Here is a 26,183-nt window from a genome sequence, read left to right as displayed (position 1 = left end):
GAATCGAACATAGAACCGAGCAGTAATATTGAACAATATCGATATTTCGGTGAATCGTTTCAGCCCTATTTATTCTACATCTGCATTTATTAAATACCCAATGTATTAGTTTTTATGAAAGCCATAAATGTTTGGTATTCTTCCATTAAACCTGTGGACAAATCAACATAAAAACAGATATGGTATAGTTCAGTGTTTTATGCTATGAAACAACATGTGATTTCTTTATAATCCCAGGGGAAAAAAGGAGATCTATGCATGTATCACATATAACTGACATGTCTGTATCACATATAACTGACATGTCTGTATCACATATAAACCAATAGTTACTGTATTATGGTATTGTACTTGTATGTAAATGACATCCACAGAATAATAAAAACAAAACAACAACCAAAATGAATGTTGAAAAAATAATGCAAGATTTTTCATGTATAATTTAAGGAAACTTCATAGTTCAAATCTCAAAAAAATATTCATTTGGTCATATGTTCTTCATATATAACTCCTTGCACTGTAATTTGAGTGCTAAATATGACAATAATTTGAGTTGGGCAGATTTTATCAGTCCTCTAGGCTGACTTGACCTTCTTTGGTATGTACACATGATTCTAGAATTCTGCCAGACTCTGATCCAGGCTTCTAATTTGTCTCTCAGTTTCTTTAATGCCCTTTCTGATGGAGTTTATGTGTTCTTTGTCAACCCAGTAAAATCAATTTTCACCCATCATCTCCTCATTTGTCTAGTGGGGTTCTTCAATGTTAAAGCAGGATTTTTCTTGTAACACTAGATTATATACATGATATTGTCTGACCTATTCTTTATATAGATGATAATGTTGGAAAATAATGACAACTGAATAATTCTCTGCTACAGAAAAAGAAAAATCAATGTGACAAAACATAAATTACTCAGTGTTTTTTCCCCCTATGTATGCTAACATTAACTTTAAAAGTGCAATGTTCTTTTTAATATTCTCCAGCTGTAAGTCCATAAAGGTTCTGTAATAATCACCAGTCTGACTGTAGTACATGTACTGGGTAAAGTGTTACATAAAGGTTCTATAATATACAGGGTAAAGTGTTACAGTGGTTAATAAACAGTGATATCATGACTAAACTATGTGATTTATTTGGAAATCTCTTGTAAGTATAGCAACATAATCCATTCCTAGTTATCTGATACACTACATTCTAAATAGCACCATCCGAACCTTGAGAGTGACAGCATATGTATGTACAGGCTTCATTTGTTGGCGGTCTCATGTTTCATATGGAACAAGGATGGGGATTTGAACTTTTTGTTTTGTGTATAATACCAGAACAATTGCTTAGTTTATCTGTCTTGTAATACATAGCAAGGAAATGAAAAACAAAAGTTATTCTAGTCAGTACTGAGTCATATTATAAAACAGGTGGCCAGTGACTTCAATGTGTATTTTCCTTTCAATACAATATAATTTTCTTTTAATTAATGTTGTGAAAATGATTTACTTTGTGATAAAATAAAAGTGTATTGAACTCAAAGGTACCATTAATTTAAGGTTTGAGGTGGAAAATTAAGTCTAGAGGGTATTTTTTGGTTGGTTGTAAAGTTATTATCTTGCCATTACAGACTTTAGGTATAAAATCTCCTTTTTTGAAGACCTGTGTACCAAAATAATCATATTTTTTAATAGATTCTGTATGAAAAATCCTGTCAGTAGAGTATGTTCATTGAAAGATATGTCATTTTTTCAAGAGCTCTTCTATAAGGCCATTCCAAGTTTTTCTATGTTTAGTGTCTGTGTGCGCTTTGGTTTTTGACACCCCATATCAGAAAAAGCAAACAAAATCAGGAGTCCTGATTAATTATTCTGGTCAAAATCTTTGAATTCTCTTAATTTCTCTAAATATATGTCAACAATATGTTATATTAGGTGTATTTTAAGCATTTGATACATTGATTTTGCTAAAGAATAGACCTTCCTACAAGAAAAATAGATTAATGAAATCAAATCTCTTTAATGATGTCATTTTTATGACTATCAAGTCTGTGTTTTATTTTTTGTCTTGTGTGTTTTTTTTTTTTTTTTTTTTTTGCAAATAAATGGTAGGTTTTTAAAAGATGGATGGACGCTAAACAGGGAAAAAACTTGGAAAGGCCTAAATCTAAAAAAAAAAAAATGGAACTACGATGACTACTGTAACATATGTAAAAGCAGAAGTATTTGCTGGGCATTAAAGTTTAAGTTGTTATGTTGTTAACAATTATCAATGAAAATAAATCCCAAATAAAATTTTTATATGGCTACATATATGATTACTTTTGAAACGACGAAATTAAATCCCCATAAAGTCATTTAAGATCACATATCAACAAAATTTTATACCAATGAAAATTTTCCACTTCGAGAGTAGATTGCTTGAATGGAAATATGCTTTCGATTTTGAGTCTTGCTTAATGTCTAACAATTCAAGGGCAAATATTAATGTAGTATTTAATTTACAGTGAAGGCTTTAGAAATTTATTTAAGGAATTAATTTTAGACAAATAAAATGATTACTTAGCTAACAGAGTCAGAGATTTATTGTTCAGTGGTGCAAAAGCACCAAAATCAATATCAGGGTATCACTTGTTAGGAGAATGGCAAGTTAAAAATATGACCAAAAAATAAATGTTATTGTCTTGTTCTATTATAAGGCATGATTTTAAAAAAGTAATTTGTAAGTACATGAAATCAAAATATCTCAAAAAATGTATTAAAAATGCAAAGGCTGAGGAGACAAGTTGGTAATTTTCAAGTCTGTAACCTATTTGTATCTTAAACAATTTTAGGGAATGAATGAAATTCAAGCACTACCATTTTCATTTATTATAAAAGGAGATCAAGATTTCTGAGGATAACTTACTAGTATTAGATATTCTTATCAGAACCATTGTACATTTATTTATGTAAATATTGTTTATGCATTATAGTATATTGTTGGAACATTTTGCTAATATTGTGTCTTAAGTATCAGGTACTAAGTTAAATCATGTAATTTAAACATGTATTATAATTTGTAGATATTGGTGATATTCCAGAGAACATTAAGTTCTTGAAAAATCTTCAGGTTTTGGATGTCAGCAGCAACCCTCTGACAAAGTAAGTATAATGTCTGAACAGCTGATTAGCCATAAACTCATTAATTATAACAGTGTGAGCAATTAATTAAATCCAGGGATTATGTAGGCAATATTTAGGGCAGTGTGTACAGTTTGCTTTTACAAGTATGCACATGTGCAGTAAAATTGCAGGCAGTGGGTGTGGCCACATTTTTGACTTATTAAATTATATCATGCATTATGTATGTAATTCCTGTGTACTTAATGTTTGATAGGATTTGACATCATGCAAGATTTTTTTTTTTAAAGATAACTATGGACTGTATTATGTGAAAGTATCAGTAGATAAATATATCTTTACTATGCCTTAGTGAAGGTGCATGTCGTGCACATTGAAGAATTTATTCTCTCTACCTGTGTGTTTTTTTATGAACACAGGAAAGTTTTTTTGTAATGATAGGTTGGTAAAAGAAGTGTGAACTTGTGTTCATTGACATGAAATGTACATCATTTAATCAATTAACAAGAGGATGTCATGTGTTCCACCAAAAAAAAAAGAATAATATTGCTCTTTCGGAAAGAATCTAGGTTGTTGCTCAAAATAAAAAAAAAGCAAAGAATGAGATTATGGAACCTGTCTACAATTCCTCAACTTTCTTCAGTGCTAAAGCAACAGGGAAAAAAAATCTGTATTGACCTTTTTAAGGAATGCCAATATTGATGTTATGCTGTTAACATAAGTGCCTTTATTAATTATCTGAAAAATGGCATGCTTTTAAGCAAGACAGAATTAACTAATGCCCTAGTAGACCTGAATGGGTGGGAGATGCATTCTAATTTGGTGCTGTGAAGTTTGCAGTGTAAAGTAATAATGCTTTAAGCCATAACGGCATTGTAAAAGCTCAAATTAAAGATTTTTTTAGTGTATTAAAATGGTTTGTTTTTCATTACAGACTACCAGAAGGCTTCACGCAGCTCAGAAATCTCACACATTTGGGACTCAATGATGTCTCGCTCATGCGACTGCCACCAGATATTGGAAGGTATAGGATTGTATAAGGAAGCTTAACTACACATATATCAGATTTACGTATAAAGTCTCGCCTCGTTAATCCAAATGCTTGTGTTCCCGAGCAAATTGTCTTGATTAATGAAGCGTCCTATTTGGTGTGTATAAATATAAATAAATTTGTTCCCCACAAACTTCATCTGGAAGATGAGACATCTGGATAATTGAGGTCCAGACTAACAAGGCTCTACTGTATGTTGCAGACTTTGTTAGGTGGAAAGAATGAGTGTGTGTTAGATTTGCAAATTTGAATTAGAAGCTATGGGAGAAGGACACTCTCATGTATAATTGAGCCCCTTGTTGATATTACACTCTTGCAAAATCCCAGGAGTATCATAATAAAAAATTGTTTCATTTGTTAGTCTCCATATTGTATCAGATTAAATCATCTCCTAGTGGTTTGAAGTTTTATCTTTATGGGTTAACAAACAGTTGTGATTAATTTGTACTGTTGCATTATCTTAGAATTCAAATATGGCTCATAGTGTTTTCTCTTGCTATATTTCGGTTTAAAATTAGGATAATTTTTTTTTAAGTAATAGCAAATATAAATACTTTTTATGTATTATTGTTATGAATGCATAAACACCATATTTGCTTTGATGTCTAAGGGTGCTTTGAAAATGAGAAAGAGGGGCACATATCAGATACGGAAAAAAATTGAGTTTCTATATTGTTCAGTTTTTGTGTATGCCATTTCCACTGCTTTAATGTTGTTTCTTATTCTGCTATTTATAATACGTTTAAGCTTGAATATTGTTTTTGGAATTTGATGAATTGGTCGTGTGCTATAGCTGGTAGTACTGGTGATAATTTGGTAATAAAGGAGGGAGAGACTGAAACATTTAATCACATTGAACAATGTGTAGAATTGTATTTGAAGACAATATCCTGTTTTAGACACATGCCTGAAATAATCAAGGATAGTGGGGCACTATTGCTTTCAAAAAGAATATCATTAGTAGGAGAGGTCAAAGGTGGCATGGTAAATTTTAAGCAAATTCCTTTTAGATACACTATTTGTTATAGACATTCACTCTAAATGACCATAAAGTTCATATTAGGCCAAATAAAAAAATATGTGTGGGTTCCGGTGACACCTCCAAACAAATTAGGGTAGGTAGGTAGGTTTTTTGTTGTTTTTTAGCTCACCTGAGCCGAAGGCTCAAGTGAGCTTTTCTGATCAAAATTTGTCCGTTGTCTGTCGGCGGCGTCGGCGTCGTTGTTGTCGTAAACTTTTCACATTTTCATCTTCTTCTCCAGAACTACTGGGCCAATTTCAATCAAACTTGGCACAAAGTATCCTTGGGTGAAGGGGTTTCAAGTTTGTTCAAATGAAGGGCCACGCCCTCCTCCAAGGGGAGATAATTACGAAATAGCAAAAAATTAATGGCATTATTGAAAAATCTTCTTCTCAAGAACCAGTGGGCCAGGAAAGATGAAACTCATGTGGAATTATTGTCAGGTAGTGTAGATTCAAGTTTGTTCAAATCATGACCCCCGGGGATAGGGTGGGGCCACAATGGACGATCAAAGTTTTACATAGGAATATATAGGAAAAATCTTCAAAAATCTTCTTCTCAAGAACAGCAAAGCTATGATTGGTCATATTTATTTGGAAGCATCCACATGTGGTGTAGATTCAAGTTTGTACAAATCATGACCCCCGGGGGTAGGGTGGGGCCACAATGGACGATCAAAGTTTTACATAGGTCTGGAATATATAGGAAAAATCTTCAAAAATCTTCTTCTCAAGAATAGCAAAGCTATGATTGGTCATATTTATATGGAAGCATCCTCAGGTGGTGTAGATTCAAGTTTGTTCAAATCATGACCCCCAGGGGTAGGGTGGGGCCACAATGGACGATCAATGTTTAACATAGGTGTACATAGGAAAAATCTTCAAAAATCTTCTTCTCAAGAACAGCAAAGCTATGATTGGTCATATTTATTTGGAAGCATCCTCATATAGTGTAGATTCAACTTTGTACAAATCTTGACCCCTGGGGATAGGGTGGGTCCACAATGGACGATCAAAGTTTTACATAGGCATATATAGGAAAAATCTTCAAAAATCTTCTTCTCAAGAACAGCAAAGCTATGATTGGTCATGTTTATATGGAAGCATCATCAGGTGGTGTATATTCAAGTTTGTTCAAATCATGACCCCCGGGGGTAGGGTGGGGCCAAAATGGACGATCAGTTTAACATACATGTAGGTGTACATAGGAAAAATCTTCTTCTCAAGAACAGCAAAGCTATGATTGGTCATATTTATTTGGAAGCATCCTCAGGTGGTGTAGATTCAAGTTTTTTCAAATCATGACCCCCGGGGGTTGGGTGGGGCCACATTGGACGATCAAAGTTTTACATAGGAATATACAGGAAAAATCTTCAAAAATCTTCTTCTCAAGAACAGCAAAGCTATGATTGGTCATATTTATATGGAAGCATCCTCAGGTGGTGTAGATTCAAGTTTGTTCAAATCATGACCCCCGGGGGTAGGGCGGGGCCACAATGAACGATCAAAGTTTTACATAGGAATATATAGGAAAAATCTTTAAAAATCTCAAGAACAGCAGAGCCACGGTTTGTCATATTTATACGGAAGCATCCTCATATAGTGTAGATTCAAGTTCGTTCAAATCATGACCCCCCCCCCCCCCCCACTCCCTTTTTAGGGGTAGGTTGGGACCACTTATGCATTTAAGCTTTTCAATACTAAACTGATTTTTCCTTTTTTCCTAGCCACAGTGCTCAGGTGAGCGATGTGGCCCTTGGGCCTCTTGTTTTTTTTTTTTTTTTTGAATATAATAAACGTCGAAAATATCATTGAATGTTCTTGAATTAACTATTGGTGAGATAATACTATTGCTTTCTTTCAAGTGGTGATATTTGTAACTGACAAAACACTTATACTGCGTGTTGAAACAATGTTGTCAAAGAAGGCCACCATTGCTGAAACTAAAACTTATACCGGAGCCAATGAGGGAAATCAGGGAAAATTCCGGAAATTTGAAAATTGTCAAAAAAAAGTTTAGGGTCGGGGGTATAAAATAGGGACGGTCGGTTAACCGCAACCACACATATTTTTTTATTTGGCCTTATTCTTCTACTTGATATGAAGGAATACTAATTTTTAGTATTGTAAATCACAACAAATCATCAGATAATGATAATCAAATCCTGACTGAACCATTTCTGTTTACAGCCTCACTAATTTGGTGTCTTTGGAGTTACGAGAAAACATGATTCAGTTTCTACCACAGTCCATGTCCTTCCTGGTTAAACTGGAGATTCTGGACCTCGGTAGTAACAACATTAAGGAATTGGTGGGTAGATTTCAGATGTTAATATAATACAACTAAATGACTTTTATTGGTCACATTGCAAAGCAAAATTTGTCCATGGATTGATGATGTTTTTCCATCCCTTTATGTCTCAGATTTGCAAGCTGTTGCATTTAGCTATGTTGTCGTGTTTTAATCATGGTATATTCTTTAGATTTTACTCAAAGGTAAAACAAGGTCTGCATACCATTCCAGAAAATATCTTGTAAATAAGACAATTCAATAATTGTTGAATCAGTGTAATCACACATTTTCTGTTACTTTAGAGTATATGATGAATATTTTAGACTGAAATTAATATCTTTAAGAAATTACAAGGTTGGTGAATTTCTAGCTCACCTGAGCCAAAGACCTGTTAATGAAATGATAATTCTTGGAAGTCAGTTATGGGCAATCCATCAGAACCACCATCTTCAATTTTATGTGTAGACAAATCATGATGTAGTATTTTGAATACTGCATCTTCCCTAGCCAATGTTTCTGTTCCACTACACTCCTCACAAATCCTTGTCCTATTGTACTATCAAAAGTTGGGATTTTTTTCTTGAGATGTGATTGGGGTTCGACCAATCAGAGAATGTATTGCAAAACTATAGTAAATGAAAATATCTCCGTTTAGATTTTTCTTGACTATAAGTCTTAGGAATGAAAACATGATTAAAAAACATTGAAACATGATATGCCAGGGGTTTGTGAGGAGATCTGGAACACTTGCCTAGCAAAGATTTGAATGCTGTAGATTTCTTACTTTACACAAGTTCATACTTTTGCGAAATGACTCTTAGATGTCAAATCACAAGAACACGACTTCGTGAGCAGACTGTTGATCAAGAGTTTTTATATGTTTTGAAATAAAAACAAGTAATTTTATTTCACAAGTTGTGCTTCTTGCAAAATTATGTGATAATATATTCCTTGCATCAAGAGTCATTGTGTGAAAATGTAAATACTTCATAATATGGGCATGTGATTTTAAGGAAATTATTTTTTTTAAGTAAAGATTTTAATGATCTTAATCAAAAATGCATGCCTATTACTAGTACATGTATTATGGGTGGGAGTTAATTTGCTTTGGAGCACAGTTTTAAACCACTTATGCAAACATTATTGATAAATTTGATTCAATTGTTCATGAATTACATGCCTAAAATAAAGCAGTATGGACATTCAGATATTGATTAGAGGACATAAAGGACAAACAAATTTTGCCCCTTCCAAAGTGGTGTCTAGTTCACCCCCTAATGGAGGAAAACTGTTGCGATGAATTTGTCAAAGCCACTGATTTCTCTTTTGTAACCTCATATTGATTGACACAAAAAGTCTTGGGACAGCTAGAGATAATAAGAAAGAACTAGGGGTTCTTTTGGAGCAGCTATTAGCTGACAATTGATATGTCTTGGCAATAAAGCAAGCGCATCTATTTGTATAGGGTGTAATTACTGGTTATTTAATGACACCAGAAACCCTCACAAAAACAGTGCTAAATATATACCGGTACAAAGACACACAATTTCAATTTTACGTAGTCAATAGGAATATGAAATTTGAAACAATATGAAACAATTCTTTATTCTTTCTTGTAGCCTGAAATAATTGGAAGTCTCCCGAGCTTGCAAGAACTGTGGTTAGATTGCAATGAATTACAAGACTTACCACCAGTAAGTTAATTTATCATGGACTAACACTAACACTAAGGACTTAAGAATAGGGACTTTAATCTAAAAAGGGTTTAATATGAGTATATCTGGAAGAATGGATAAATCAGAAGAATTATGTTTAAAAAAAAATTAAATTCAAATAAACAACAAAAAAAAATGTTAATTTAAATAAACCACTGACAGGTCTTTTCTTTTTCATTGAATCACAGGAGATTGGTAATTTAAAGAAGTTGACACAAATAGACGTGTCAGAAAACCAGCTGACGTTTATCCCAGAAGAAATCTGTGGACTACAGAACCTGACAGATCTGTGTTTGTCACAGAACGACTTAGAGGATCTCCCAGAGGGAATTGGTGAGTTGTCAATGTGGTTCAGACATCAGTAGGATACATTTAAAATGTGGGTTATGTCTGTCATTTGTATAAAAGACGGTCCTGTGAGAATATGGCAAAATGTCATGGAATATTTGCTTTTTGGTCCAGAATTGCCATATTTTTCATTATTAGGTGATGCCCTGTAGTAATCATCAGGTCTGTGTGTCCTTCAAAGCTTTTATGAGACACTAAATTTTGAGAACCATGTAAACTACAGACTTTCTTTTTCATACATAGGTGGAGGATGATTAAAGAAAGAAGTCCAATTTTTTAGGTCACTTGGTCAAAGATGAAGGTTAAAAGTCAGAATAGTGATCACTATCAATTCACATTTATCTTATGTGATAAATTTAGTCCAATTTTTTAGGTCACTTGGTCAAAGATGAAGGTTAAAAGTCAGAATAGTGATCACTATCAATTCACGTTTATCTTATGTGATAAATTTAGTCCAATATTTTAAGTCACTTGGTCAAAGATGAAGGTTAAAAGTCAGAATAGTGATCACTATCACTTCACTTTTATCTTATGTGATAACTTGTACATTTTTTTATGATATACATCATACTTTTTACATTGGTCTATAGTGATGGGTTTTTTTGGGTCTTTTAACAAGGTCAAGGTCAAAGCTCAAGATAATTTATATGATTGTTGTGATATAATAAGTTGCTCTTTTCTAAAACCTGCAGACTTCATATGTAGTGTGTAGTTGAATAATGGTCAGAAAAAATTATAAATTTAGGAGTCACTTGTTCGAGGGTCAAGATCAAGGGTCTGAATAATTCATGTGACCAGTGATGCAGTAACTTAATCCATATGTAGGGTGTAAATGAAAAAAAGAGAGGAAAATACATGTATCTGTAAATTTTGGTGTTACTTCATCAAAGGTCAAGGTCAATTTTCACTATACAAGTAAGTGGAACAAGCTTTAACATTTTGAGGTCATTCAAAGGTCAGGATCGAAATGACTTAAATGAGTTGGAGTGTATTTTCACATAAACACACTTTTATTGGTATTTGAGTATATTTTATTATTTACAGACACCTATATGATATATGAGGTCACATGCTCAAATGTTAGGATCATTGATACTGTATAAATTGTATACTGTATGGGCCACTGTTGGATTTTGTCAGTTTTTTTTTTTAACTTGTTTCATATTTGAGAGAACATTTATTTGAAGTCAGTTTTGTTAAATATTTTTGCAAGAATTGTTTCTTAATATTTTTCTTAAAAGTGTGAATCCACTGCTATGTAACCCCCTGCCTAGTTCTCTAAGTAAACTGTGTCATAATTGGATTCTAATTTTAGGGTCACTACAGAAGCTGTCCATTTTGAAGCTGGACCAGAATAAGCTGGGTGTTCTGCCACTAGAGATAGGAAAGTAGGTCAACTTACATTTTAAAACTAGAGAACAAAACAACCTTTTCATTTGTTAATATATCTGGTAGAATAGAGTTGTAATTTTGATTATACTTTTAGAATTGATGCGTTTTTTTTGTGCAGGTTGACTGATATACAATTTTATAATATGTACACCTTTATAGAGTGGATATCATTCACATGATTTCATTTTCATATCAACAGTTGTAACAGCACAATGGTTTTTACTTGAAAATTATGAAGTCAAATAAGGTGGATTTATATCTGAAAATCAGTATAAAACATTTGAGTGTTGTGATAACTATGTTTAAAATGTGATGAAAAGAATCTCCCATGGTTTGTGGTTAGATAGGATCTTTGTCCAACTCATGTTTTTTTTTTATCCCCTCGCCAAGGCTTGGGGAATAAAAAACACATAACTCTTTGGATAAAAATCACATCCAACCACAAACCATTGGAGATCTTACAGAAAAGTTTTCCATGGTGTATTGATGCTTTTTTTCTTTTCAAAGTTGTGACAGTTTGACAGAGTTGATACTCACAGAGAATTATTTAGAGGTAAGTCAGGGAGTATCCAGAGAAGCTGATTTTACTCATGTGCTTGCCTTAAAGTTGGAGAGGGCAGGGGTCTTTATTCAAATGCTATTTAGATTTTTAATTAGAGTCCTACAATGAAATAATCTATAAATACATCTGAATGAACATTCATTTGGTACAAGACATCTTTGTGTTAACATACATATTACATTCATTTCTAGATAATCTTTTATTATCTTCCTGAGTTATATTGTCACTGATTTTTTCCTAACCCTAACTTTACTTGATTTGAATATGTCTTTTTCTTAAATTGTATTAAAGGAATTGCCATCCACTATTGGAAGACTGACTCATTTATCGAACTTAAATGTAGATAGGAATCAACTTAAGGAAATACCTGTGGAGGTTTGTTTTCTATGACACTGAAAGCACATGTTTTGTATCTGTATTTGAGATTAGACACTTCTTTGGTGATTTTTAAGATTGAAAATTAACCTTATCTGATAAATGGAAAGCCCACTAGGCATTCTCTGTTTGTGGATGTTCTATGCTACATGATAGTAAAATTATTCTTCATTTTCATGAATTATGTTTGAGATTTGTTGATCAGATTGGACAATGTGTGCGACTAAATGTGCTGTCATTACGAGACAACCGACTACTGAGGCTGCCGCAGGAATTAGGGAACCTGAAAGAACTCCATGTACTAGATGTTTCAGGGAATAAGTAAGAAGTGTTTAACATAACATAACCTAGGATTCAGTACTGTACTAAACTTTCTCGTCACATTCTATGAATGACTTTTTATTGTGTCTTTGCCAGACTTGAGTATCTTCCCATTACGATCACCAATCTCCATCTGAAAGCACTATGGCTCTCAGAGAACCAGGCCAAACCGATGTTAAAGTTTCAGACAGATTTCGATGAGAGGACCGGACAGCATGTGCTGACCTGTTTTCTCCTTCCTCAGCAAGGCTTCCACACAGAAAGCATGGGTAAATTTCTGGCCCTATTTATCTTTACATTTCCAGACAGTTTGTTTGTAGACTCAGGGGTCAAGAATTAATTTTTTTTTTTTGAAAAATTCAATTACTCCAGGAAATGTATTTTACTTAATACATATAATCAAATTGTAATTAATACTTCATACTGCAGTTTATATACGTGTACTTGTGTATCCTGATATGGATTTTTACCCTATCCAAGGAAAAATATAGTAATTCTAGACCCCTTACTAAATTTATTCTAATGAAAAATTATTCAAAGAAGCCCATCCTTCAAAGAGTTTTGTCAACTTTTTATGAATGTAAATTTAGCCCAGTTTCATTTGACTGCATGGTAGCCATTTTTCCTATCTTAATTAACTATCACAGTTTTTCTATGCACATGTTCTGGGAGCAAAGCACAATAAACTTCAGTGATCTAAATCTGAAAATTGAACATGCATGCATGCAGTGCCCCCACATTTGTCCATTGATGTGGGATTTTTGTTGTAGAAAACCTTCTGAAAGGCAGCATAGCTACCGATCGAGACAGTCGCCTAAGCTACAATGTTGACAGAGGTCTGTTTGCCTGGCTTCTCTTGCTAATGGCTTGCTACCTATGTCACAGTCTGCCATGGCTTTTTCTCTGCCTCCGCATTTATACATTTCCATGTAGTCAGTGCACTGTAAAAACATTTGTTTCCCCTCAAAAAAAAGTGTTAGATGGGAAAGGATTGTATATTTAAGCTCTGTTTTAATATTTTATGAGATGAAAAACATTCTTTGGTTTGACAAAGTTGACAATTCACTTTAGAACTTTACAGTGAAATCTTACAGTAAATTTTGATGTGTATAGCTTTAATGGCAATTTTTAACAGAAATGCATAGCAATCCTGCTTTCTTTATTTGATATTAGTATGTGCATAGCATAGAAATGCTTTATTTGTTGTTCATTTATATACATGACTTCTAATTACCTTGTATCTTATACGCTGCAATTTAACCAACCCTATTGATAAATATTTGCTTATGATGGTTCCATCTCTTTTATATATTAAAAATCTCTGTCTAGATACTTATCCTTCTCTTTTTCTATTGTGTAACGTTCTAACATTAGCACACTGCTTCCGATTTTGGGATGTGGTTTGACATGCTTCTTGCTTGACCTGTTTTACAGAGAATATGTTAAATGGCAGCACTACTACCGATCAGGACAGTCGTCTGAACTATAAACTAGATCGAGGTTAGTACGATGTATATAAAACCTAGCTAGGGCTGAAAACTAGGGCTTAGGCACTTCTCATTACTGATCATTGTTCAAACTGTGACCATGCATAACTAAACCAGAAGAAATTCAGACATTGGTTGAGGGTAATTTCCATGAAGGCTTAGAGAAAAAGTAATAACTTATAACATACACATAGTAAGTATCAAGGATGAAAAAATGATTTTTTTTAATTTGCAAATTTATCTTGCAACATTTTTGTTCCACTGTACTACTGTAGTTCACACACATGTCATTGTTTGCCTATCAACTCTTTCCTGATGTCCCTTGTAGATTAATGATCTAACCAAACAATTCTCTTAAGGAGAAATCAATTGCACATGTAATTGTTACTAACAGACTACTTAAATGTAACTTTGGGATGAAGAATTTGGACCTATGGTGGACTTATGTATGCAAGTGCTTGATAATCTTTAAGGCATGAAGGCTTTATATTTTCCTATTGTCTGGGAAAGGTAGTTAAAGATGCATGGTGCTGCTCTATGAAAGAACTACATTTGTAAATTTTTCAGTTTATTTTATATTTTTTTTTTTTTTTTTTTTTTTTTTTTTTTTTTTTTTTTTTTTTTGCAGAATTGAATTTTGATTAATAGTGATAATGAAAAGTTGAATTGTTTAATCTTATATAACTTTTATCAGAAAATTATTTGTATAAGATAGACAATGTTTTTAGACATGTAGTCTTCATTCTAGTTTTAAGTTCTCTGTAGAACTGGCCCTGCATTGTAAAAAAAAAATTGGCCATACATAAAGTGATATTGCTATTATTTTATGTTATCTTTGGACAAATTTGAGAGACATTCTTAACATTTGATATATTTTACTGCTAACACTGGTAGTATAAATCTGTAATACGTTATCCTCATTTCTGTGTTTGTATTCTAGATTTACCAGAGTATAGCGCTGTGGTTGATTTTGATGAACCAGTGAAACAGAGAGATAGCGTCATCACATGGAATGTACCAGCTGAATCTGACAGTGAGGGGGAGGGAGAGGGGGTAAGTCACAGATAACACTTTATTGACATTTTCCTTCTCATCATGAGCATCATGAATCAAAATTGGTGTAATTACTACTTACTGCAAATTATAACAATTTAACATTTTATATGTAGACAATTCCTAACATTCACATCAATGAAGAGTGCTTTTTGTGCAAGTTAATAAGAAATCAAAAATATTTATATTACTTCTAATTTAAGTTGGAAAACTTGAATATAAAATCATTTTACATCTCGTTAATTTATTAAGGATTGCATGAATTCCAATAAATTCATTGGCAGCTGTGAATTGTATTTGTTTCAATCTTATAGAGCTGTTTTTTCTGTATACCAAAGGTAAAAATTTTCAAAACTTTTTTTTTCCAAAACAGTGACATGTTCTGAATTTAAATTGCTTTATTTGAATGTTATTTCCAAATTCTTGGTTTATTTTAATACTTTAGTATGTTATAATTACATGTATATACACCAGTCCTGTACATGTACATTTTGAAATGAAATTTTATCAGAATTCTGTATTTGTATTATTCTCTGTGCTTCATAGGCTAACAATTCCTGACAGCGAAACTAACAGTCATTCTTTGTCTAAAATCATTTTTCATTATCATCATGAATGCTCAGTCAAACATGTACAGGCTATATTGCATGTATCTTTGAGTTGCCTTGGAATGTTTTCTTCTCTTTAAACATAGCCTCCGTAACTTTTTTCATTCTCAGAAATTTTTGCGACATAACACGCCTCATCCTGCGGACCTCAAAAGAAGACATCCAAAGCTACCGAAAGGCAGGTCCAGCATTGATGGCCACATCATACCTCACCAAGAAAAGAAACAGGTACTTCCTAGTTTGGTAAAATTATCATTAAGTGTGGCAGAATCTGTAGATATTTTGTCATAATTATTAAAAGTGTCAACAATTTTGTAGTGCACAGCAAAATATTGCATCCTATTTTTAATGAGCATCTTGGTTTAAAATTTATGTATCACCTGTGATTTTAAGGCAATACATTAATGGCCATGTGACAACATTCTGATAAAAAAATTATTATACCCCCGCTCCAAAGGAGTGGGGGGTATACTGTTTTACCCTTGTGTGTGTGTCTGTGTGTCCATGTGTCTGTCCGTATCAAATTTTCGTCGCAGTTTTCTTAGCAACTACTCAGTGCAGATGCTTAAAATTTAACACAATCTTTGTTTAGACGTGCCATATGGTGGGATTCATTTTTTGTTCAAATCCGATGTCAACTTCCTGTTTATCCGGGTGTCTGTCCATTGCAAATTTTCGTCGCAGTTTTCTCAGGAACTACTCATCATAGATGATTGAAATTTAGCACAATCTTTGTTTAGGCATGCCCTATGGTGGGATTCATTTTTTGTTCGAATCGGATGTCAACTTCCTGTTTATCCATGCTTTTGTCCGTAACAAATTTTCGTCACAATTTTCTCCACAACTACTCAGCGCAGATGCTTGAAATTTTAGCACAATCTTTGTTTAGGCATGCCATAGCTTGAGATTCATTTTTGTTCCGATCGGATGTCAACTTCCTGTTTATCCATGTGTCTGTCCGTACCAAATTTCTGTCACAGTTTTCTCAGCAACTGGTCAAGGCAGATGCTTGAAATTTTAGCACAGTCTTTGTTTAGGCATGCCAAATGGTTGGATTCATTTTTGTATGAATTCTATGTCAACATGAGAGTATATTCACATCAGAGCAGGGGTATTACTAGTGAGCATTTGCTCACATACTTCTAGTTTGGTAAAATTTGCTTGACAACTCTTGCTTTTGTGTGATGGGAAACTTGTTCCATTTGTACCTGTTTAAAAAGAAGATTTTAAGTCATTTTATCAGTATAAGTATACCAAAGCTTTATTTTTGGCATACAGGAAGATGAAGGTTTCGTCCCTCGAAGAGACCCTGAGTATCGTGGTATAATGGAAATTGAGATTCCTCCTCCCCCTGAAAAGGAAGCAGTGCCTCAGACTGCTCCCCCTAGGGTTATCATACCTGAGAAAAAGACAGTCACTCTTATTGATGAACCTGCTACAATAAGAAGTAAGTATTTTATCATTAAAAATCTTCCTTATTTTAATGTTAAATTTGTCCCCATTACTTGATGGTATGATATTGTCAAATAATAATGAACTAGCCTGTTATCAGAAATTGTGTGCAAATCGGGCAGAGGTACAAATCAATGATGTGAGACTAATAATGAAGAATCCTTTCTAGCTCCAGAACTTGAGGGTCCTCCAAGACAGGAAAATCAACACCAGGAAGTCAGCTCAGAAGAAGAATCTCCATCAGAAACCCAGCCATTGTTTAAGGAAGTGTCTATTGATCCCACTATAGTCACTTACACCCCAACATCACCTCGTGTTAATGGACATGAGGAGTCTGATGCTTCTGATGTCGAGACATCTCCAACAGAAGAGATTGTTGTCCGTACAGAGATGCCTGACTCTGATGAGGTAAAAACTGTCCTGTGTTGCACTTCAACTGCAAAACTTTTTTTTTTCTTGCGCCAGTTTTGGGATTTGAACTTCCAATATTCATATTTAAAGGAAAATAAGTCAAAGATCCTCTTAAAAGCCCATGTGTTTCATGAAATTTCACATAGAAATAAATTGAAATTCTTGAGTGTTTGTGTTGTAGGAAGATAGAAGACGTGTGGGATTTGACACCGCAGACAGTGATGAGAAACATACGCCTAGACTTCGTAGGAGGGATACTCCATTCTACAAAAGAGATAAACGAATTGACAGAGATAAGAGTGAGGAGGCAAAGGAAGAGGTAATGAGGATCCTAGCAGCAAAGAAGGCACAGGAAGAAGAGGAAAAGGCTGCATCTGAGGAGGAGGAAGAGGAGGAGGAGGAGTTAGAAGTGGTAGGGGATCACTGATAAAGAACTATCTACCATTATAGTTTTATTGTGTAGAATTTGTAAAGAAGTTTTGAATTTGTAATGGCTTTAGATGGATAATATACAGTTATGGAATGGGTATGAGGGAAATAGCAAATTTATGGTTCCCCAAGGGAGGAAACTATTTCCCGAGGCAGCGAAGCCACTGAGGGAAATAATTTCCTGCCGAGGGGAACCATAAATTTGATATTTCCCGAGTACCCATTCCATAACTGTTTTATTATACCGAAACAAACATGGGAGATTTATTAAACTAGAGATTCAGACATTTTTTAAAACAATATAGAGGCATTTAAATAATCACAAATGCATGTGATTAAAAATATTGTAAGATAACTAATGCATCAATACCAAGGAAAATAAAATTATTAAAAAATATAGAATAATTTCACTGACAATTCGAAAGATTATCTTTGTCTTCATTTTGCTAGAATTCCAGTATGATTTTGACATCGCATGTCAAAATGTTTTGACGTCATAGTTACATTGCCAATAACATTGCATCACAGACTCGAGATTCCTTGAACGCTCCGCCCACTGTTCATTTTAATTGGTTAAAATTATTAATAAATATTCCGAGTAGCTCCGATTTTTCAGGGAGTAGTCCTCAGAGGAGGGAAATAGTATCTTCTCAGGGAAATGGACAGTTTTATGGTATTAATTTTATATAGAGTAATAACAGTAGAGGTATAATAAAATAAAATGTACATGTACTGTAGCTATTCTTGTAAAACTGTAGGAAAAAACTCAAAACAAAAAAAATATTTTACTGCCCTTAATATTGAGAAGGTACATGTATTTTGCATAATGTCAGAGTTTTTTTTATGCTTGATTGACAGCCAGAGGAGGAGTCTTATGAGGGAACTCGTGTGGGTCAGCTAGAACTGACAATGGAGTCGGTACCAGATTATGAAGAAGAGGAGATAACAGTCCACATAGCTCGTCAGCCAGGACAGGGGCTAGGCATCAGCATTGCTGGAGGAAGGGGCTCTACGCCCTTCAAAGGAAATGACGAGGTACTATTCTTAAATGAAGAAGATAAAACTAACTTGTATTAGAAGATTTATTTTAGAAATCATTTCAAAAGCTTTGATATTAAGGAGTATTTAGAAATTGTCCAAAGTTTACATTTTAATAGCCAGCTAATGTATTGTTTTTAATTTCGCAGTCTTAAAATATGATATGCGTACTTGTACGTATATGTACAGTATGACATGCATGTACACATATACTGTACATGTACACGTACAATACCATATGCATACATATTTGAACAATGTATAAAATTTAGAAAATTATCAACAGGGTGTGTTTATATCACGCGTGTCTGAAGATGGACCAGCAGGAAATGCAGGAGTCGTTGTTGGGGATAAGCTTATTTCGGTATTTCAATAATATCCAGTGTCAACTAGTGATTTGGAAAATTCATATCTCAGCTTAATCTCTTTAATCATAAGTATGATGCATGCTAAAGAAAATTCATCTTGTCAAAATTAATAAGAAATTTTGATTTGTCTGTATATTTCTTTGTAGGTAAATGGAGAGAGTTTGGTTAATGCTGATCATTATGATGCAGTTGATGTACTGAAAACAGCAGGAAATAACATTGTCATGGTGCTAGGGAGAGAGAAAATCCCCAAGGAAGAGGTTAGAATGGCAATGCAAATTATTATTATACTCTTATTCATAAACTACACAGATTTTTTTTAAATCTTACTTTAAAGTATGATCATATACAGCTAAACTTCGAAATCTCGAACACAGATATCTCGAATACCCCAGATATGTCAAAGTAAGGCCACGGTCCCGACGAAATTTGCTTTATAAATGATTAAAATAAACCCCTCTATGTCGAACATGGTAATGTCGAATACCCTAGTTATCTCGAAGTAAAATTGTGTACCCATTCATTAAAATCACATGTGTTATCTCAAAGTCAGGATAATTTTCCACTCTGCTGATCAAGTCCGTTAGGTAAACTGAATGCTCTATTGATAAAACCCGCCTGTCTGTCACGCTCGGGTTACCTGTGTTCCTGTGATCAACAGATAATAGCGCGATAATTATACGAAGTGTATGTATGGCTTACCTTGATTGTAATTTAGCAACCCAAAGGATGTGTGTATTAGTCTAATGCATACGCGTGGATGACACGTTAATTGTTTAGTGGCTTGGGTACGTTTATCTTGATAATCGCAATTTAATGCTATGTGAAATATGCGAGCATACATAGTTTATGGATATGAAAGTGAAAATTATAAACATCGAAGTAAAACAAAATTCTGTAATTTAATGCAATTAGAATTTATTTTCTCTATACGAGCGTGCAGAATTTACAATTGTCCGTACACACCATCATGTGAGCATGTGTCGCAGTGAAAACTTGTGCTGTAGTGCCCTGTGATTCAGTGTTCTATTGTTTGACAAAAGTGCGTGATTCTTCTTTTGCATTTGATTTTATTATGGTAATATGATTTTCTTTTAACTGATTTTACATGTGTGAACATGTTTTTCCAAAGAAAATGTATATTTCGTTTTCGTTATTCTGACGGTGACTGGTTTTAAATTTACAATGCATAGACGATATCCGGTTATGTATACATGGGAAACGATGCTAGCGGTTGACTTACCGCGTTGGTAGAAGGATTATACTTCTGTGCATATCATACAAGCCTTTTATTTTGTGAATTATATAGAGGATGTAAATTTTTTTTTTTGATTGATAAATACATGTATATTAAAGAAATCATATACAAAATTTCAAACAAGAAGGAACTTGACATGTTTTTACTGTTAAGTACATGTTCACTGCACTAAGTTTATTTGAGGTTCATTTGAATTATAACCCTCGATATGTCGAACCCCCAGATATCTCGAAGTTCATCAACGGTCCCGTCAACTTCGAGATAAAGAAGTTTAACTGTACGTAAAAAATCTAATTTTTTTTTTTCTTAAAATTCATAAATTTATACAATCAAACCTCATTAATTAGAACTCGATAGGACCAAGAAAAGTCTTTGTCAGATCCCAGGTTAAGATACACATAAAGAAAAGGTGGTTGGGACTTCCAACTCACATCAGCATATCCAACTTGTATGTGAGATATCAATGAGAGACTGAAGTTCAAATGTATGGTAAAAATTGTCTATCTTTTGTTGTAAGATGATTTTACTGTAAAAGTGCAATAAATACTGTAGGAGGAGGATGAGGAGCCTGAGAAGGAGGAGATAAGCAATACTGGTTTCGCTACTGTTACTTTTGATTCAGAGCCAGGCATGGAGATTTATGGAGAGGTATGTCTGATCTACTCTGCATTGTTTGGCAACAAAAATTATTTTTGTAGGACCTAACTATGAATATTTATATATTCAAGCTCAAATATTTTGAGGGAATTTAACATTTACTGTTCTTGATGATGGAATTGTGAAAGTAGCCCCCATGCACATGATTTTTGTAGTTATACCAATGTTAATAGTTAATGTACTCTTTGTGAAAAAGAGATAAGAAAACAAGTGTAATTTCAAGATTATGTCTGTCAAACATTGAGGAGGAGCTTTAAAGAATGATTATATCTGAAATTTAGTACATGCACATAAAAAAAACATAAGTGATTTCTTTTGATTCTTTACAATAACTCTTTAGACGATCACCACCACGCTGAAGAGAGACCAGGCAGGCCTGGGCTTCAGTATTGCTGGAGGAAGAGGTTCAGTTCCTTTTAAAGGAAACAATCAGGTGAATAGATTTTTTTAATGTCATCCTTCATTTTATCATTTCACATGTAGATTACTCTTGAGTTAGTTATTCTGTTATAATTCATGTTTTGCATTGAAGTATTCTTTCAAACATTTGAAGAAAAGAAAAACATAAACATGATATTTTGTTTTGTCAATGTAGTACTTGTATATTAAGTTGGTTTTTTTCCCCTAACTTATTTTTAATTTGTGTTTGCTTTGAGTTTGAATTTTATATACATACAGTATTTTTCTTTTTTTTAGATTTAGATACCTATATAATGGTTAAAACATTTGAAAGCAATACTTTTGGGCATTAGCCTCTTAATTGATCAGCAATAAATTTCATATGAAGTTAAAATAATAAATGATGAAAAAAAAAAAAAATTTTATGAGGAAAAATCCATATCAACTTAGCATGCTTCTCATAGCTTTTTGTTACAATGGTTTAATTGATTTAACTGGTTGTCAGTTGGTATACACATCATCATAATTTGCTGATTTGAATAATTTTGCAGCATATCTATGAGTTCTTAGAGGTTGGTATTGTCTGGCATGTGTTAGGCGTGATATCCAAGTCATTTTTTGTTCACCCAAAGCTGGCATGAGTTTTAGTTATGACCATGACCATTAATTTTAGAAAATATCTTGATTTTTTTACATGACTAAATGAGCTTTGTGCCTTTTTTAAATGTACATGTACATTGTCAGTTCAGGATAAGAAAAGAATTCAAGAAAGATTTCAAATTTAAATAGATTCCTTATAAAGCATGTTTGTATTTCAGTTTCAGTGAGAATTAAAATATGAGTTTTCATTTCCGTACGTTCAAATATTCATATAAAATCTAGTGATTTAGTGAATTCATTATATGTAAAGACTAAAAAAATTATTAGGTTTATTGCCTTTCAGCAGCTTCATGGATTTACTTGAATTACCAGTAGTCAGTGTTAGTTTTACTTTCACTATTTAATTGTGTCCATCAAATGTCTATAATTATCCAACTCTTTATGTAGTTATGGTAAAATCTTGTATAATTTGTTTCTATGTATAAATATTTCTTGTTATTTTATACGAAAAGGGTATCTGTTCATTCCTTGTTATCAAATGAGAAATATGAAATACTTATGTTTTTAAAATTAGTTAGAAGTACCTGTTGAACTTGGTACTCATTGGAAGGTTCAATTATTGAATGCTAAATCACCTCTCAGTTACAAGAAAAAAAAACTGTTCAAAATTGTTGATGTTCGAATAAGCCTCAACACAACGTGCTTGGTAGGTGTTTGTACAGCATTTACAATTCAATTATGACAGTCATTAGTTATCCTGTGGCAATTTGCTAATTTTCTTTATACCGGTATATTACATGCAAAATTAGCCAAAATGAAAACTATTAAGATATGTACTATATGTATTAGGCAGACTCAAAGTTGGAGTGTTCACTGTGAAAATTGAAGTGTTCAAAAAATGCCACCACTAAAATTTAAAAAAAAAATGGAAAAATATTGAAAGAAGCACAGATATGAAAAAAAACTGTCTTCTTTTCACCATTGAATGACCATGACATTGGAAAAAGTATCAGTATAAAACCTGTTCTTGGATCACAACTGATTTGATAACCTTAATAAAACCTCTGTGATTGAGCTGTGTTTTTTACACATTTCCTTTGATTTTGAAATATTTTTTCATTGATTCATTGCATTCAAATACCAAACAAAATAGATTTAGTGATTTTTTTTAAGCCACATGCACATTGTTTAGAATAGGTGAAATATCACCTGGATGCAGATTGTCCCACAAATCCCACAATTTCAGATAGCATATAGTGTGCATTTGACATTGAATACCTAATTAACAGAATAGTTTGTCCAATATTGCTTTAATGATATTGATATTATAATCACCTTTGGTTCCCAAGTGGAAAGCATGTAAGATTCATCACTGAATTTGAAATATTGCATGATTACATATAGGAGGATGTTCAAAGATTGAGTGAATTTATTTATCAAGAGATTGGCGTATTCTAACTTTTAAAACATTCTGTGATTTCACTATCCTTGGCAGAGATGTGTTTCATACAATTCAGATTTTGTGTGTGAATTGTTGTTAAGACCCTCATGTGTGTCATTTTTTGTGTTTTTTCATTCTCATGCAATGATAGAAAGCCATAAAAAAAAACTTCGTGGTATTTAATGAGGTATTATGCTTCTTATAGGTATTTAATGAGGTATTATGCTTCTTATAGGCTATTTACATCTCCCGCATTGTGGACGGAGGGGCAGCTCAGATGGATGGTAATCTGAAAGTTGGAGATCGTATTATATCTGTAAGTTATATTTCGATATTTTGTTAAACCTTGCTTAATACAGAGTAATGCACTAAATTAAATTCATTGTTACGCTTTGGTTCTACATCCTTTAGACAAACTCAGTGGTCTTTCTTATGATAAAAGAAATTTACTGTTCATGTACTTTGTATTTCAGATCAATGATGTAGACTTGCAGGATGCCAGACATGACCAGGCTGTAGCTTTGTTGACAGGATTCGATAAGGAGATAAAACTTGTTGTGTATCGTGAAAAAGTGGTTTCCCCTGAGGAGGCCCAGACTGAGCCCCCTACTGGACAGAAATTGGACAGTCTGACTCAGCCCCTGATTACCTGGAATGAAAAACTCCCTACTGCCAAGCCTGCCCCCATTGAGACCTCACACATCAGTAATGCAGTGGAGAAGAGTCCCTCTGTGAGTCCGAGTCCTTTCTCGGCCTCTATCCCCTCATCCTATACATATCCCACAACATCATCCTTAGGTTCATCTTTCTCTTCTCCAAACCCCACCTCCCCACAGACAAGTCCGAGAATATCATCAGATTGGAACACACCTCCTACCACTTCTGTGCGACCCCCTACATTTGTGTATCCAGGATTTAATAGAACCTCTACACCTAGTGTATCCTCAACAAGTGCACAAAAAACTTCCACAGAAATCAAGAAGGAAACGTCCCCGTATTCACAAATGAAACTCCCTTCTTCTCTTATAACAAAACCTAATAGTATAAAAAGTGACACAGAGACCACTCATGACAGCAAATCTGTGATGGAATCTTCTTCAAAAGACACTTTTGCCCCAAATTCTAGTTCTGTTGTAAATCATATAGGTAATAATGAAGTCAGTAGTGTAGATTCTAAATATCCCATGGAAGAGGTGACTATTGTCAAGGCAGGTGGTCCCTTAGGACTCAGTATTGTGGGTGGAAGTGATCACTCAAGTCATCCATTTGGAATGGAAGAACCTGGTGTATTTGTGTCCAAAATTGTTCCTGATGGAGCAGCATCCAAGACAAATCTCAAAATTGGAGATCGCATTTTGTCTGTCAATAATCGGGATGTAACAAATGCCACACATCAGGAGGCTGTGATGATGTTGATTTCACCAACTTATGAAATTAACCTCAATGTTCGGCATGATCCACCACCATCAGGCCTAAAGGTTGGAGAATATTTCATTAACACATCAACATATATTTTGTTTTGCTGATGTTTTCAACCTTAACTTCAGAAACTTAAGTAGTTGTAAACCATTCACTTATTTTTAAACATGTACAATTCTAGATTACATCCTGTCTTTCGGGATGTTTTTCTTAAAAAATTAGGATTTTCATGTAGATTTACAAACAATTCTTTTTTCCAGGAACTAATTGTTGAAAAAGGTCCAGGAGAGAAATTAGGAATGAGTATAAAAGGTGGAGTGAAGAGTTACGCTGCTAATCCCAAAGACAGGACAGATGAAGGCATTTTCATTTCTCGGGTTAGTAAATAGGAATGATACTGTATTACTCAGTATGAGCATGGTTGGTTACCATCTAACTGTATGAATCAATTAAAACTGCTGGTGTACAGAGATATTGATTTTTTAAAAATATGATGTTGAGTTATGATCTACAGTTCTTCAGCATAAAGCTAACAACAGTAAAAAAAATGTGTCAAACAGATTTCAATCAAGGGTTCTTGAGTAACAGATATGATTGAAACATCTTTTTGTCCAGTGACCTTGAAATATGACTTTGAGTCAGAGATCGTGAGAATCTTTTCAGTTCTCAGCAACAATGTAATGAAATTTGAACCTATTCAAGGGATGCTAACTATTTCACATTTTTATTGCCCAGTAACCTTGACCTTGAGTCAATATCATGACATACTTTAAGTCATGAACAACAACATACCCCATATTTACCTTATTCCAACCAAGGGTGTAAGCATGATGGCTTGGACATGGTTGTGTGTCAGACAACCATGCCAAAATTAATATATGTAATAATTAATGAATTTACGTTGAAAACCACATGAATTTGTATTTTTCTCATGCATAGCTCTAGGATTCTTAATTTATGCTTGACTATCAATCACTGATACACACTCATAGGAAGAAAAAGTCATTGGTGATGTCTAATGAAATATCAATAGTGATGTTAATTATAGCCATGTATTGTAGATCAACAGTGACGGTGCAGTGGCGAGGGACGGCAGACTTCAGGTCGGACAAAGAATCTTGGAGGTATTTGAATTTTATTTTGTAGGTAAATGAGAAATTAAAAGTGAAAAATTACATGTTCATGAATATATTGAAATAAATGGTCTTTCAGCGTATTAGAAAGAGAAAAAAAACAGTTTCAGTTGTGTATTTAGTAAAACATATGCACTAAACCTTATGTAACGGAAAGCCCCCACTTTCCCCATAATGATATTTTTCTATCACATTCATGCATCAGTTCTTTGCCTGCTTCCTATAGAGATTTTTTCTGATGAT

At 33.6% G+C, this 26,183-nt stretch overlaps 1 protein-coding gene across 14 annotated transcripts in view; it reads left to right on the top strand.

Moving 5' to 3' along the window:
- The window catches only part of LOC133189997 (protein scribble homolog), a 44,743-nt gene that overhangs the window by 5,732 nt on the left and 12,828 nt on the right, over positions 1–26,183 (top strand). For 7 of the 14 annotated variants that reach the window (XM_061325461.1, XM_061325471.1, XM_061325469.1 and 4 more), the window contains exons 3-30: positions 3,053–3,131; positions 4,045–4,134; positions 7,372–7,492; positions 9,094–9,168; positions 9,378–9,522; positions 10,853–10,925; positions 11,437–11,482; positions 11,783–11,866; positions 12,072–12,187; positions 12,284–12,456; positions 12,958–13,023; positions 13,622–13,687; positions 14,615–14,727; positions 15,042–15,065; positions 15,447–15,563; positions 16,614–16,782; positions 16,957–17,195; positions 17,380–17,610; positions 18,486–18,662; positions 18,952–19,029; positions 19,180–19,293; positions 20,844–20,939; positions 21,289–21,381; positions 21,899–21,919; positions 23,624–23,704; positions 23,862–24,866; positions 25,068–25,184; positions 25,869–25,931. In XM_061325461.1, coding sequence (XP_061181445.1) covers positions 3,053–3,131; positions 4,045–4,134; positions 7,372–7,492; positions 9,094–9,168; positions 9,378–9,522; positions 10,853–10,925; positions 11,437–11,482; positions 11,783–11,866; positions 12,072–12,187; positions 12,284–12,456; positions 12,958–13,023; positions 13,622–13,687; positions 14,615–14,727; positions 15,042–15,065; positions 15,447–15,563; positions 16,614–16,782; positions 16,957–17,195; positions 17,380–17,610; positions 18,486–18,662; positions 18,952–19,029; positions 19,180–19,293; positions 20,844–20,939; positions 21,289–21,381; positions 21,899–21,919; positions 23,624–23,704; positions 23,862–24,866; positions 25,068–25,184; positions 25,869–25,931 — 3,872 coding nt within the window. The remainder of the gene's footprint in view (positions 1–3,052; positions 3,132–4,044; positions 4,135–7,371; positions 7,493–9,093; positions 9,169–9,377; positions 9,523–10,852; positions 10,926–11,436; positions 11,483–11,782; positions 11,867–12,071; positions 12,188–12,283; positions 12,457–12,957; positions 13,024–13,621; positions 13,688–14,614; positions 14,728–15,041; positions 15,066–15,446; positions 15,564–16,613; positions 16,783–16,956; positions 17,196–17,379; positions 17,611–18,485; positions 18,663–18,951; positions 19,030–19,179; positions 19,294–20,843; positions 20,940–21,288; positions 21,382–21,898; positions 21,920–23,623; positions 23,705–23,861; positions 24,867–25,067; positions 25,185–25,868; positions 25,932–26,183) is intronic. The other 7 variants (XM_061325463.1, XM_061325462.1, XM_061325460.1 and 4 more) reach the window with 7 other exon arrangements.

This window comes from Saccostrea echinata, unplaced genomic scaffold, assembly GCF_033153115.1.
Source record: "Saccostrea echinata isolate AGI-Se365-2 ecotype Australia unplaced genomic scaffold, CSIRO_AGI_Sech_v1 ptg000020l, whole genome shotgun sequence".
NCBI lineage: Eukaryota > Metazoa > Mollusca > Bivalvia > Ostreida > Ostreidae > Saccostrea > Saccostrea echinata.
Note: the sequence above shows the minus strand (reverse complement) of the source record. Positions and strands in the feature narration are given on the sequence as shown.